Raw genomic sequence first — 12,413 nt, forward strand, 5'->3', positions numbered from 1 at the left:
TAAATAATGAAGGAAATATGGCACTTGCGCTCAGGAACCACAGTACTTAGTCAATTTCTTGCAACTGTAATCTGTTATACTGCTCAGTGCTGACTTGCAAAAACTCTTAGTAAGGTATTCCTTTGGAGTTCAAATATTTGGTGCTAGCTATATTCTGGGATGGTGTTAAGTGTTAATAAAAGTGAATTTGGGGGTTCATAAATTTGATGCATACTCAAAATATTTCTACCAAGTCACAGTGAAAGGTGCTTCTTTTCTAACCAGCGTATTTTCAATGTAAAATAGATTTCAGGAATTTTCTGCAAGATTAAGGTATTTCCTAATTATTCAGTCGTGTCACACTCGGACAGAAACACCCTGCAGTATTATTTGGAAGGTTTTCAGATTTGGGACTCTTGCTGGATTTGTCTCTGAAAATCTTGCACTTTGTCTGTTTAACAGCTGTCATGGAGGAGTTGGTGGAGGATGACATCTGTATTTTGAACCATGAAAAAGCAGACAACACTCCTAAGAGAGATGGGGAGATTCCTGTTTCGTCTTATAGTGGAGATGAGTCTGTTGCCTCACACTTCGCGCTTGTCACTGCATATGAAGATATCAAGAAACGACTAAAGGAGACAGAGAAGGAGAACTCCTCCTTAAAAAAAAGAGTGAGAATTCTAGAAGAGAAGGTAAGAAAAAAGTCTGTTTACCAGCTTCTGCTAGCAGCTGCTTTTTTTGCTCCTGGCTGGAGCAGATGGTTAAGTACTTAAAACACGTACTTAAAATAATTTCTAAGTTAAGTTCTGGTAAATTTGTTTGACTGGAATGTAGTTTGTTCATCTGGTACTCTCTAGTTATGTCATACTGGGATTTTTGTTGCCTACTGGGCACATCTGTGATGCAGTGCAGTAGTGCCCTCAAAGACACTAGCTTTGATTCAGAAAGACACATAGGTTGCACTGGATCGTTACTGTATTTCGTCTACCTCTTTATGATGTTTATAAGCTGAATAGTGAGGTGCCACGTATATAAATTGTCAGAATCCAGGAACTTGCCTATTGAAAGAATCTCTTTGGCTCAGCATGCTGAAATGATAAGGAAAAATTGGTTGTTAAAATGGTGGTGACCTGGAAGTTAGTAGTTTACTTGTAAAATAATTCTGCTTTGGTTTTCCTCATGTAAATACTCTGAAAAATATCTTTGCTTAAATTATGAGTCACTTAAAAAAAAAAAAAACAACAAACGTTCAGTATCCTCAGAATTTTCTGTACGTGGTGGTCTAATATGCTCAAAACTCTTCTTCCAAAGAGCAGTTCGTACATACCTGGAAAAATGGGATTTGGGGATTGTCAGTGTGACCTGCGGATGGTTTTTAAATACTCACAGCAGTGACCTTGCGAGCACTAAGTACTGTTAGAGACTGCAGAATTTGTAGAAAGCCTTTGTTGCACTTCTGTAGGAAGAAAAACCCCTGTTCTTAGCTTAATGTCGCAGGCTGTGCTGGTGCACTTGTTAAACTTTGCAGTTCTCAATATAATATACAAACTACTTCCTTCTCATATCTGTTAAACTTCTAGCTGCTTGGCTCCCGACTGGAAGAGGAATGCAGTTCAGTTGGACGTGAACAAGTAAATAAGGCGTACCAAGCTTATCGAGAGGCCTGCATTGACAGAGATCATCTGAAAAGCAAGCTCGATAAAATGGTACGCCTGGTTAAGTAGTGATGGGCATGTATGGTATAAAAGCACTGCAGAGTTAGCAGATGTTTACTGTAGAATGAATATTATTTGCTGAAGGTTGGTGCTGTTTGTTTTATCACTCCTTTAGGTTTCTAAAGTACATGGCTGTACTTTATGTAGGAATAACAGTTGTAAGTATCTCAATTTTATTGCTGGGCTAGGTTAATGCTAACAAAACCTCCAAAGAATATTTTATTATTTTTTTTTAAAAGTTGAATTGTCAGACAGGATAGAAAAAAGCTTCACAAATGGTTTTGTCCCTTCCCCCTGAAAATAGATGAAAGAATGTTCAGAATCCTTGAAAACCTTGAATGAACAGTTGCAGTCTAAAGAAGTAGAGCTATTACAGCTAAGAACTGAAGTGGAAACTCAGCAAGGTATGTGTTTGGTTACTTCATCTTAATCTATGCTGACTAGTTTTAGTGGTTATGTTATGATCTTGGGGCATGAAGAGGTTTAACCTATATAGTGCTAGGTAAGGGAGGCATATATTGCAGTGGGGTACTCTAGAACATGTGTATGTGTTCATCCTTATAAATGGTGACATGCATGTTAGATTATCATAGGCAAGAAGCTCCACAGTAAAGATCTGAGGTTATTCTCTTCTTCCATTGTAGATTACTTTAACTTGAGAAATACACACAACCTGACAGTCTATAGGCTGGTCATGTACATCTCTGGATCCCACCACCCCTTCCTCAGAGTGGGGCAGGAGCATACTTGTTCAAGTATCAAACACTGTCCAGTCAGTACCACTTCCTCTGGTACCTGCAGGTGATCTGCTATATTGCTTTGTCCCACTGTTAAGATATGACAGGTACAAGAGGCTGTTGTGTAGCAATAGCTGCAGTGAACTATAGTTACTTAAAGGGCTGGTAGATGAGGAAGGGTAGAAAGATGCTGGTTGTAATGAGCCTGGTGGAAAGAAGAAGGAGAAATAAAGTGTACCCTTGCAATTCCAAAAGCCCAAATCTAGCTTCTGTTACTCCTGTTGTAAAGAGTGCTATGTAGATGATAGGTATGTAAAATAAAACGTTATGGAAGAAAAAATAATCCATATTAATACAGTTCAAGAAAAGAGAAAGTGACATCTGTATAGAGATGCGGTCTGGACTTCAGATTCTGTACAAATGCAGTCATTTGAAAGGCACTTACAAGTATTCTGTACTTGAATTGGATTTCTTTTGAAGAGAACCTCAAGCATGTAATGCACTGCTTCAATTGCACAAGTTTTTAAATCTAGAAGAACAAATCTTGTAGTAGCATCACTGGTGAGGCCTTCATTGTTTAAGGAGGTGAAAAGTGCAGAGTTTATAAGGAGATCTCTGAAATGTGGTGATTGCAAGCCATAGTTAGTAATCAATTTTACTCCTAAGTGAGCTTCAGGTACCTTATTTAAGAAAAATCAGTTAAGCTTAAGCTTGTTTCAAGTGTTAAATCTGGAAGTGAGTGTACCATGCACACTTGGGGGTTTTCTTCCTGTCACGTTCTTCCTTTTCTTGCCATGTGACTAACACCCTGCTACTGATCTGATGCCAGGATCATCTTAGGCCACTTCTTAGAAGTGAGCACATAGGCTTTACCCTTTTGTTTTGACTGTATCTTTAGTTGCTGTCTTTGGAACTTCTTGATGTTAAGCTTGGAGAAAACTTAAGGTAAACTATGTAACAATATAAATCTGAAGGGGAATAGGCTTGTATTTTCAAAGCATGTAAGTAGTATGTGAGTTGGTGTCTATATCGTGTGCCACTAACTGGTTTTTGTATTTCTAGTGCCATTTTATGCTGTAACATCCTATTTCTTTATGTAAAGTCTCCAGCACATTCCTGGAAAAGTAGGGCTTCATGCTATAAACTCAGAAAATAGACCACTTCTCTGCTGACAACTTCACCAGTTGCCCTGTTGGATAGACTGCAGTTTCTTCAGAATGTACAGGATAATGTTTTCATAGGGCAGGGGCTGGATGGTTGGTGCATAGTGAGTCACACTCTTTGAACTGAGCCTGAAATCTGATTGTCTCGTTTGTCTTCTTTACAGTGATGAAAAATCTGAATTGTACCCAGTCCAGCTGGGAAATAGAGAAGCTGAACAGTGACCTGAAAGTGCACAGTCTGGAACAGGATCTAGAAAAGCTCAAGCAAGAGTACAACAGTCTCAGAAAGGAGTTGCAAAAATCTAAGCAGAAGGTACCTTAATTTTTAACGAATTTTTGTATTAATAGATGATTTTAAATCCTATGTTCAAGCAAAATAAAGGGTAAACAGAGAATAAAGTATATATCTGAGTGAAAGGTAAACATCTCAGTAAAACTAACCTTAAATATCTTCATAGGCTGTCTTGTTTCTTGGAAATAGTAACAGGCTGCCCAGGGAAATGGTCATGGCACCAAGTCTGTCAGGATTTAGGGAGCGTCTGGATGATGATCTTAATCATAAGGTTTAGGTAGTCCTGCAACGAACAGGGAGTTGAACTCAGTGACCCTTATGGTTCCCTTCCAACTCAAAATATCCTGTAATTCTACAGAGGTGAGATTTCCCAGCCGTTGCCCATGTAACAACAGAAAATAAAGCTTTATGACTTCTCCTAAGTAGCTGCTAACATTGAAGTGTTCTGTGTTAGTGTTGGGCTGGACTACTCGGAAAGTCTGGGCAAAACCAGACAATAGATGCTTACATTAATAGATGTCAGGAAGTTTGTTTAAGGAGCTGTAGTGCTTTTCTTTGGAGTAGTAGCATGAAGCTTGTCAGGAAAGTACCGCTTTTGGTGCACTTCCCTGCCACTTCTGGGGCAAGTGTCTGTTTTGAGAGACTCACTGTGTAATGTAGATGTTATTAGGATCTCAAAAAGAAAATTATGATAGCTCACCAGTAATAAAATGTATTAACTTAAAGAAGTCTGCTGCATGCTTCCTGCTTTACATCTTACTTTGATGAAAGATGCAGTGACAGTCTTTAGGAGTCTGCAGTCCCATTGAAGTTACACAATAAATTTGAAAGCTATAACTGTAATTGTTTGAAGCAGCAGACTATTTTAGGTTCCTTTTGGTCATTATACAATTGTGATTTTCTAATCTTGATTCATACAGTATTTGAGTGAGTCAATATTCAGGGTATGTAAGAGAGATAGAACCCATCATCCATGGCTATCATCTGCCTGCAAACAGGATTTGTTTGAATTTCGGAATGTTTTTTGGGCACATTCACATTAGTACAGAAATGTATTTCTGAAGCAAATATCCTAATCACTGCTGCCTACTGTGCCTTGCGTTACGGAGCTGTCTGGAATATGGGAACTGGATCCCTTTAGGATGATACTAAGATGCACCTGAACCTCTCCTTGGCTTTCAGACCCCAAACTAGACCTAGCCTCAAGTCCTTCTCCCCTGCTTCCCTAAAAGCATATACAGTTACGTTGTTGAGGTCTCAGCACTGGATGCATCTGCACCGATGTGCTGCTGTGAAGCCACACTCCTGGTTTATGCGGACAGGCTTAACGTGCATCGATTGTCTAGCCTAAGGTTTAGTCTGGTTTAGTCCACTAGGAGGAGATAAAGCACATCACCTGAAAGGCACGTGAGGTGTTCTGTGAACTTCTGGGTTTGTTTTCACTTTTATCTGGAAATTCTAGGTGTTTCAATAACTTGTAAACTCTGAAGGCACACTGTAACTTGTATGCAGTTCTGGGGTCTTCAGTACATAACATATAGGTATGTTGCATCTATAGGCTAGAGTAACAGCTATATAAATAATTGAAGATTGCAGATTGCATTGTGAGAGTGAATGTTGCTGGAAAGAAGAGACTAACGTAGCCATTGTGAGGAATACTAGAGTTGATGCTGTTTAAATAATGCTTATGCCAGCAGCTTTTGTTACAAAGAACAAATAGAAGGAACAGCTTCCCTCCCAGCCCTTTTTTTTTTTAATACCATTTCTTGTTGATCTGTGATTAATATAGGAAATTAAAAAGTATATAGAGCCTTCTTTTAACTATGAAATTGAATCTCTGATGGCTGGTAGTGAGAAAGTCTTAGGGGGGAAAATTGTCAGGTACAATACAGGGATATGTGATCCATGAGAATGACAAGTCAGCATTGTTTCAAGCCCAGCTCATATTTTTGTTGTTACTGGTTGTAAGTACATCAGTTAGCATTTTCAGATGTTTTCTACCTTAGGCAAGTATAATTCCTATTTTTTCCTATTTTTAGACATTCAGGTTTTGCATTACAGTTGGTGCAATGTGTATGTTGTATTGACAAGTTGCTTGAAATGCATATAGGCTTTCATGAAGCCACAGTAAGGAGTATCAAATTCCTAACAGCTTTGGCTGAAGGGAACAGTAGCAGGAAGGGAGCGTGAAGAGGAGGGATATCACAGGTGAGGGTCTAACAGAAACATGACTACCAAAGCAAGCCCAATGTTTGATTTGTTAAACAGCCCTTTTAACCTCAGTGAGGCTGCTTGTATGCACAATTTTAAAGCAGTCTTTCAGAATCAAGGGATAAGTTATGTTCTGTCATAAAAGTAACTTGTGGAAGTAAATCTATACTGAAACACTTTGGTTTAATTTAATGGTCTTTATATGCTGAGGAGGGAAAGAAGAAGAGAAAATTGATTACTTTTTTTTTTTCTAAATGGAATTCAAAAGCCTTTCTCAGTTTTTGCTTTTCAAAGAATGACAAATTCCAAGAGCTCAGCTGTTTAAAAAGAAGAGTGAGTATGGTTGAGTATGGTGGGTGGGTGAGTGAGTATGGTGGCTCAGCAATACTATCATTTAAGTAGGTAGTTTTAAGCATTTTCAGGTTAAATTCTTAGTAGAAGACTTGATGTCCATTTTGAAAACCACTGCAGCCAACACAGATGAATCTACTTTGAATTTTTGCAAACTTGTAGTTTCACTGCAGTGTTTTCTGATAGATCTGAAATCATATACTCATTCTGTCTCTATCTTCCCCTCACTCTGTTATCCAGGATCAGGCCCAAAGTGAAAGTCCATTAAATGGAGACCTCATTCGAAGGCAAGACATCCAAAGGTATGAAAATCAAGTGGCTTCTATGTTTTAGTTTACTGAGGGACAGTTATTTGAACAGGTAAATTTTCTTGCAGCCTGTTCAAATGTGTTACTTCAAATTAGAGAATTTAATTTCAAGTCCAGGTATACTGATTTAGCAAGATCACTGTAAATATCTTTTGTTTGTGATGTTGGTAGTTCAGGATGGTGATAAGAAAACATTCACATCTTCAGATTGTTGAACAGAAAATGAAAGTTATCTTGGATTTAAACCCCAGCTTTTTAATAATTAGTTGACTTGAGGAGGTGGTAGATAAGTTTCCAAGTCTCATCTCAGCTATAGAATATCTTCATTCTGCATATGGGGAGGTTTCTGAGTTTGCATAGGTGATGGCTTCAAATCTCTTACTCTCAAAGTACAGTCTTACTTAGTGCAGTGCAATAATATTTCTACTATAAGACCTTTTAAAGGATTATTTTTCTTATATATATATATATAGAGAGAGAGAGAGAGGAGCCCTTATATGGCCTATGCAAAAAGAAATATCAATTTCCAGAAGAATGCTAAAATACCACAAAGCATTTGCTCTCATTTTGCAGCCGTTCAAATAAGAATCGTGCTTATGATATGAACTCCTGTATTATCTTTTCTTGAGCATGTGTGCTGTATTAAAAGTATGCATGTCCTTTAATTCTTGATGCAAAAGAACAATCCCTGGATACATGAAAGTTCCTAAATGTTCTGTCCTGCACAAATTAAATACTAACTGAATCTCCTACACCCAGCTCTGCTGTTTGTGTACTTACACGAGTTTCCACAAGAGGGAAGAGTGATCCTTCATAATGACAGACCTTGTTGCTTACTTAGGTATTAGAGAGCTAGGAAAGGAAACCTGAAGTCACTGAAAGAGAACAGTTACAGATATTTCTTTACATATGTTCCCTGGTGTAATGATGATAACATTGTATCCACTATAGCCAGATTACAGTTTCACATTTCACCTTGACTGGATAGCGAGCTAGCTAACACTTGCGGTTTCTGCTGCACTCATTCTTCATAGTCAGTCTTACACACCTGGAAAAAGGTGTTATCTCAAGGTATAGCAATTACCTCTTTGATCCTCCAGAGCAGATTTATTCCACAAAGTGACATTCAGGTGGCAACCATCTGAATTAGCTTATGTACAGTATAGGGGTTTTTGTAATAAGACATAAATAATGATTGTCTAATGTGTACCAAATATGTGATCTCATCCAAAATCTGTCGAAAAACACTTGAAAAGCCTCCTATACAAAACACTTGTAGCAAGCATTCCTGAAAAAAATGGGAGATGGAGGCATTTGCAGTTAGTTAACTTTCTGGAAAGATATTATTTCTCCTTCGTTAGCAGCCTGCAAATCTGATCTTAAATTCTTGGTTTGCAAATCTACTTTGCTGGGGGAAGGCTGTCATATTCCAGGTTTATACTACGTTTTAGAGGCAGTATAGGATAAACTTCCAAGCATGAGGAATCCTTGGTTTTCAGTTGCAAATTCCTGGAAAATTAGGCTTTGCAATGGGATTCTACATCAGTATCCATAAAAACAATTAAAACGTGTGATTTAAGTGGAATTCTGGTACCTGCATCCCTTAGCAAGATGCTTTTAAAAGCTTTAAAGGCACGTGACAAAATTTAACTAGCACTTTCCTTCTGGCTGGTGGCAGATACTGAGCTGTTCTTCTATTTAATGCTTCTCTGTATTAAACAGCAGATAGTTCTGTTTTGATGTAACTATGACTAAAGTTCGTTTGATCTTATTTTTGAGACCAAACCACATGAGTAAACGAAGCAGGATTGCCACATCAACTTAATTTAAACATTGTCTCATGGACTCTGCACTGAAGAAGCCACAGGTTTAGAGGAACTTCTAGAAATACCAATTTTCACTTTATATCTATCAGAATTGCTGATACCTGTCAGCTTTCTTTGTTCTTTAACAGAGTTCTTAAATCTAAATGTTTGCATTCTGGGGAAATATATCTGTGCATAGAAGAAAGTTTAATTTCTTTGTTTTAAGAGAAGTCCTCCACTGTTTACTTGAAGAACAGAGTAATAGATGTTTCTCAGTGCTTATGAACACGTCCATGTCTGATGAATTTCATGCAGGAGTGATCCTACATTGCTATCTTAGAGGGACAGAAATCTGTATATATGCATGTTTGAAAATACAGTTCATATATGGCCTAATATAGTTCTTAGTCATCTCAACACTAGTTTGAGATCCTGAACTGTTTTCAAATAAATGTCTTTTAGGTGAATATAGTTAGGAAGAAAGACATATCCTGAAAGCTTGCACCCATGATACTTGTCCTCAATAAAGGTGTTTTGATAGAATGTTAAGTATTAAAAAAATCCATTAAATCACTGACTTCATGTTTAAGTAACTGCATCCTTATGTCTTAGAACACTGTTAATTATTAATCAAAGTAAATGTGGTGTTTGGCGAGCCTTGGCTTGAAGTTTCACCAAGAAGTATATGGTGATGGCTCTTTGATTATTGTTTTTGTTCCTGATTTCTTTTTACCACCTATTGATCTGAAACTTCAATGTTGGAACAGTGCTGCATTTGCTAAATGTGTTTCTCACACTATGCTGTCTTATCAGAGAATGAATTGGGTCCCTACTTTTTACACTGTCTGCCAAGGCGGTGTATTAACATAAATTAGAGGACTTGAATCTGAAACAGCATGGTTTGTATTTTAGTTTGGTCTGTGTATGGGTGCTCAGTTTGGATCGCAGGTATCTAGTGTGAATTCACTGCACAAAGTGAGTGGTGTAAAGTCCCAAACACCGATTTTGATGGAATATTTAAAACTGTGATCCATTAACATTCCTAGGAACATAGCATGGTGGCGTGTGCAGTCATGTATCAGAAGCCATTCAGAGTTAATACCCGACCTTGTTTGTAGGCTAGTGTCCCTTTAATGCATTTTTTGAAAGTGTTCCTTTGAGATCTTGCCACTAAATTAGTAGTTTCAAAGAGTGCAGTTGGAGAAGATGCATCATACTGGGCAATGTGAAATTGAGTATAATCTAGTATGTTAGTACACACTATATACTGCAGTACGCAACAGTCAAAGTACACCGATGCCTCCGTTTAAGATGATCGTCAGTACTGCTCAGTTAGTTCTGAATTACGGCTCTCTAGCAAAATCTGCAGTGTATGTCTGGCAAAATCACTAACAGCTAGTGCCGTTAATAGGCACGAGGGCACTTTAGAGGTGGCAGTTACTTAACTTCTTCCAAATGTTTGTTTTGAAAGTGTGCAACAAGCCTATCGGGAACTGAAGAGAGAAATGTCTAATTTGCGCCTAGTGACTGACGTGCAAGCTGAGCTCCTACGAACACTGAAAACAAACCCAACAGCGACCAAGAAAGGCAAGTCAGTGTTTGCAGTCACGGACCTTACAGACCATCGGTTCAGGCTGGAGCATTTTAAGGAGAAACCAGCTATCATATCTTATCAGACTTCGATCAATTGAAGTTGATAAGCTAGACTGTATTATGGTTCCAGCCTACCCATTTTCTGCTTTTGCTTCTGTCTCATACTGGTCAGCTTCACACATAAAGGTGTTGCTGATGTGTTTTTTCTTCAGTACTGTATTCTGTTCCCCTTGTGGCTTTTTTCTCAGTCAAGTGTTGCTTATGTGCACAAGGCTGAGGTGTTAAGTTTGCTCATATTTGACCTTTTACCACAACTACTTCATATTAAGGCGGAAAAAATCTTTTTGCAAACACAGTTTAGAATATTTTTTATTTTAGAATGTATAAAGTACTTTCCTAGTTTACAATCTATAAAGTATTAATTTGCCAACACTTTAAAATCAGACTTTAATAGACTGAAATTTCCTTATGGTTGGATATTTCTTTATGTTGGTGTTCACAAAAGTTGCCTTTTCTAGCAGTATGCTATGAAAAATAACCTTTTCTTAATGTCAAAATACTGAGACTACAAACCTGCCTTATTTCTGCTGCTATATTGCAAATAATTAAGGGGAAAACAGTTTCCACATAAAGTATGTATAATTTCTGTGAGCAGTTCATTAGCTGGTTCTTCTATTTCATACCTATGTTTCTCTCAAGCCAAATGTTTTATGAGAGAGTGTTCTTACTGTGGTAGGGCCAGACTGCCGGTCTCCCTGTTTATTGCACTGTTTCCTTTGTTTTCTGCTCACTTCAGAAAGATGGTGAACTTAGTTACAATACATTAGTGACTGTCTCTGCTGCCCCTGCCCATTACAAGATCAAGACATTTTGTTTCTAACCAGCTTTGGCTGGGTGAGGCAATGATGGGATTCACCTCCAGGTGAATCACTGCCTTTGTGGCCAGCAGTGACTAAGGATCATTCCCTGGTACTTGGCTGATAAACTACCAACACATTTTGTAGACTTGGTCATATTGTCCCCAGGTGAGCCTCTGTGTGTGTCCCTGCAGTTCCAAGACATGTTTGTCAAATGAGTTCAGCAGAGAAACTGGGAACTGAATGAGGTTTTTAGTCCTTAAGTCTGTCAAGGTTTGATGTCATCACGCAGTGTCTTTCTGTCTTTATTTTTAATTTGGAGTCTTGCCACTGCCAAGTACTGATTTTTCTCTTGCCCTGCTTGGTGAATAGCCTGATTTTCTGCAGTTGCTAATGCAGTTGTACATCCACAGCTATAAAAGGCATTATTGATTGATCGGGAAACAGTGGAGTTTGGCTTTTTGCTCTGTAGGCTTTCTTCAGTGATTTTTCACAAGTACATAAGAGTGGGCAGGTTTGGCAGAAATGAAAACGGGGTTTAGTTTTTCTGTTTACCTTGCTCATCAGCCACACTTCATGAATGCAGTGCAGATACAGCTGTGCTTATAGTTACAGAAAGATCTTGGCTTATGCAAAATACGGGTAGCACGTTTGGAAAGGATGAAAAATGCATTAGATAGATGATAATGTCATTTTAAAATCTTTTTTTTGTATCTTTTCTTCTTCAGCTGCCTCTACTGCACCAGTGCAATGTGTTGACTTGAACATTTCAAAGCTGAATTTGACATCTGGGGTGGCCTATAAAAAACTCTCACAAAACGATCAAGTTCTCTGCAACGCTGTGTCTCCCCCTCTGCCCAGAGGTGTACAAAGCCCACCTGAAAGGGTGACTCTACAAGCATGGACAGATGAGAGACCCATTCCAATGGATGGCAAAACGTTTCAGGAACACCATTCGTATGGAAAGAGCTCTCTGGAGGATAATTCCTGGGTATTCCCAAGTCCTCCAAAGCCTAATGAGAATGTGTTTTGGGAAGTGAAAAACAGATCAACTTTGCTAAACTGTCCAGCTGATTACCTGGATCAGTGTAATCAAAACTGTCTGCACAAGAGTTAAAGAAGTTTTAGAATGAACCGCGGCATTTTTAGAATGGTTCTGAATAGGCACCTTAACACTTGAACTTCTAAAAGAGGGAAAACAAACTGCCTGAAACATTCTTTCTTTATTTTTAATCCCAGTTCTGAAACAGAAAGCCTTGTCTTCCTCTGCTGTAAATCGGGAACAAGTTCCTTGAAGTTAAAGCTGTGCTGGTATAATGTAAATAGAAAGAGATTGAGTGTGGGGCCTGGACAGTCTTGTACTGCAAGTGGCATATATTTGCAAACGATGACACTGAGAAGT

At 38.3% G+C, this 12,413-nt stretch overlaps 1 protein-coding gene across 1 annotated transcript; it reads left to right on the forward strand.

The window, feature by feature from the left end:
* Positions 1-446: 446 nt before the first annotated feature.
* On the forward strand, positions 447-12,128 carry AZI2 (5-azacytidine induced 2). The gene is made up of 7 exons (XM_010024476.1): positions 447-671; positions 1,560-1,685; positions 1,999-2,098; positions 3,759-3,907; positions 6,689-6,750; positions 10,033-10,148; positions 11,740-12,128. The coding sequence occupies exons 1-7, from the start codon at positions 447-449 to the stop codon at positions 12,126-12,128; spliced, it is 1,167 nt and encodes a 388-aa protein (XP_010022778.1).
* The last annotated feature ends 285 nt before the right edge of the window (positions 12,129-12,413 follow it).

The sequence above is a fragment of the Nestor notabilis genome, unplaced genomic scaffold, assembly GCF_000696875.1.
Source record: "Nestor notabilis isolate BGI_N333 unplaced genomic scaffold, ASM69687v1 scaffold15341, whole genome shotgun sequence".
Classification (NCBI taxonomy): Eukaryota; Metazoa; Chordata; class Aves; order Psittaciformes; family Psittacidae; genus Nestor; species Nestor notabilis.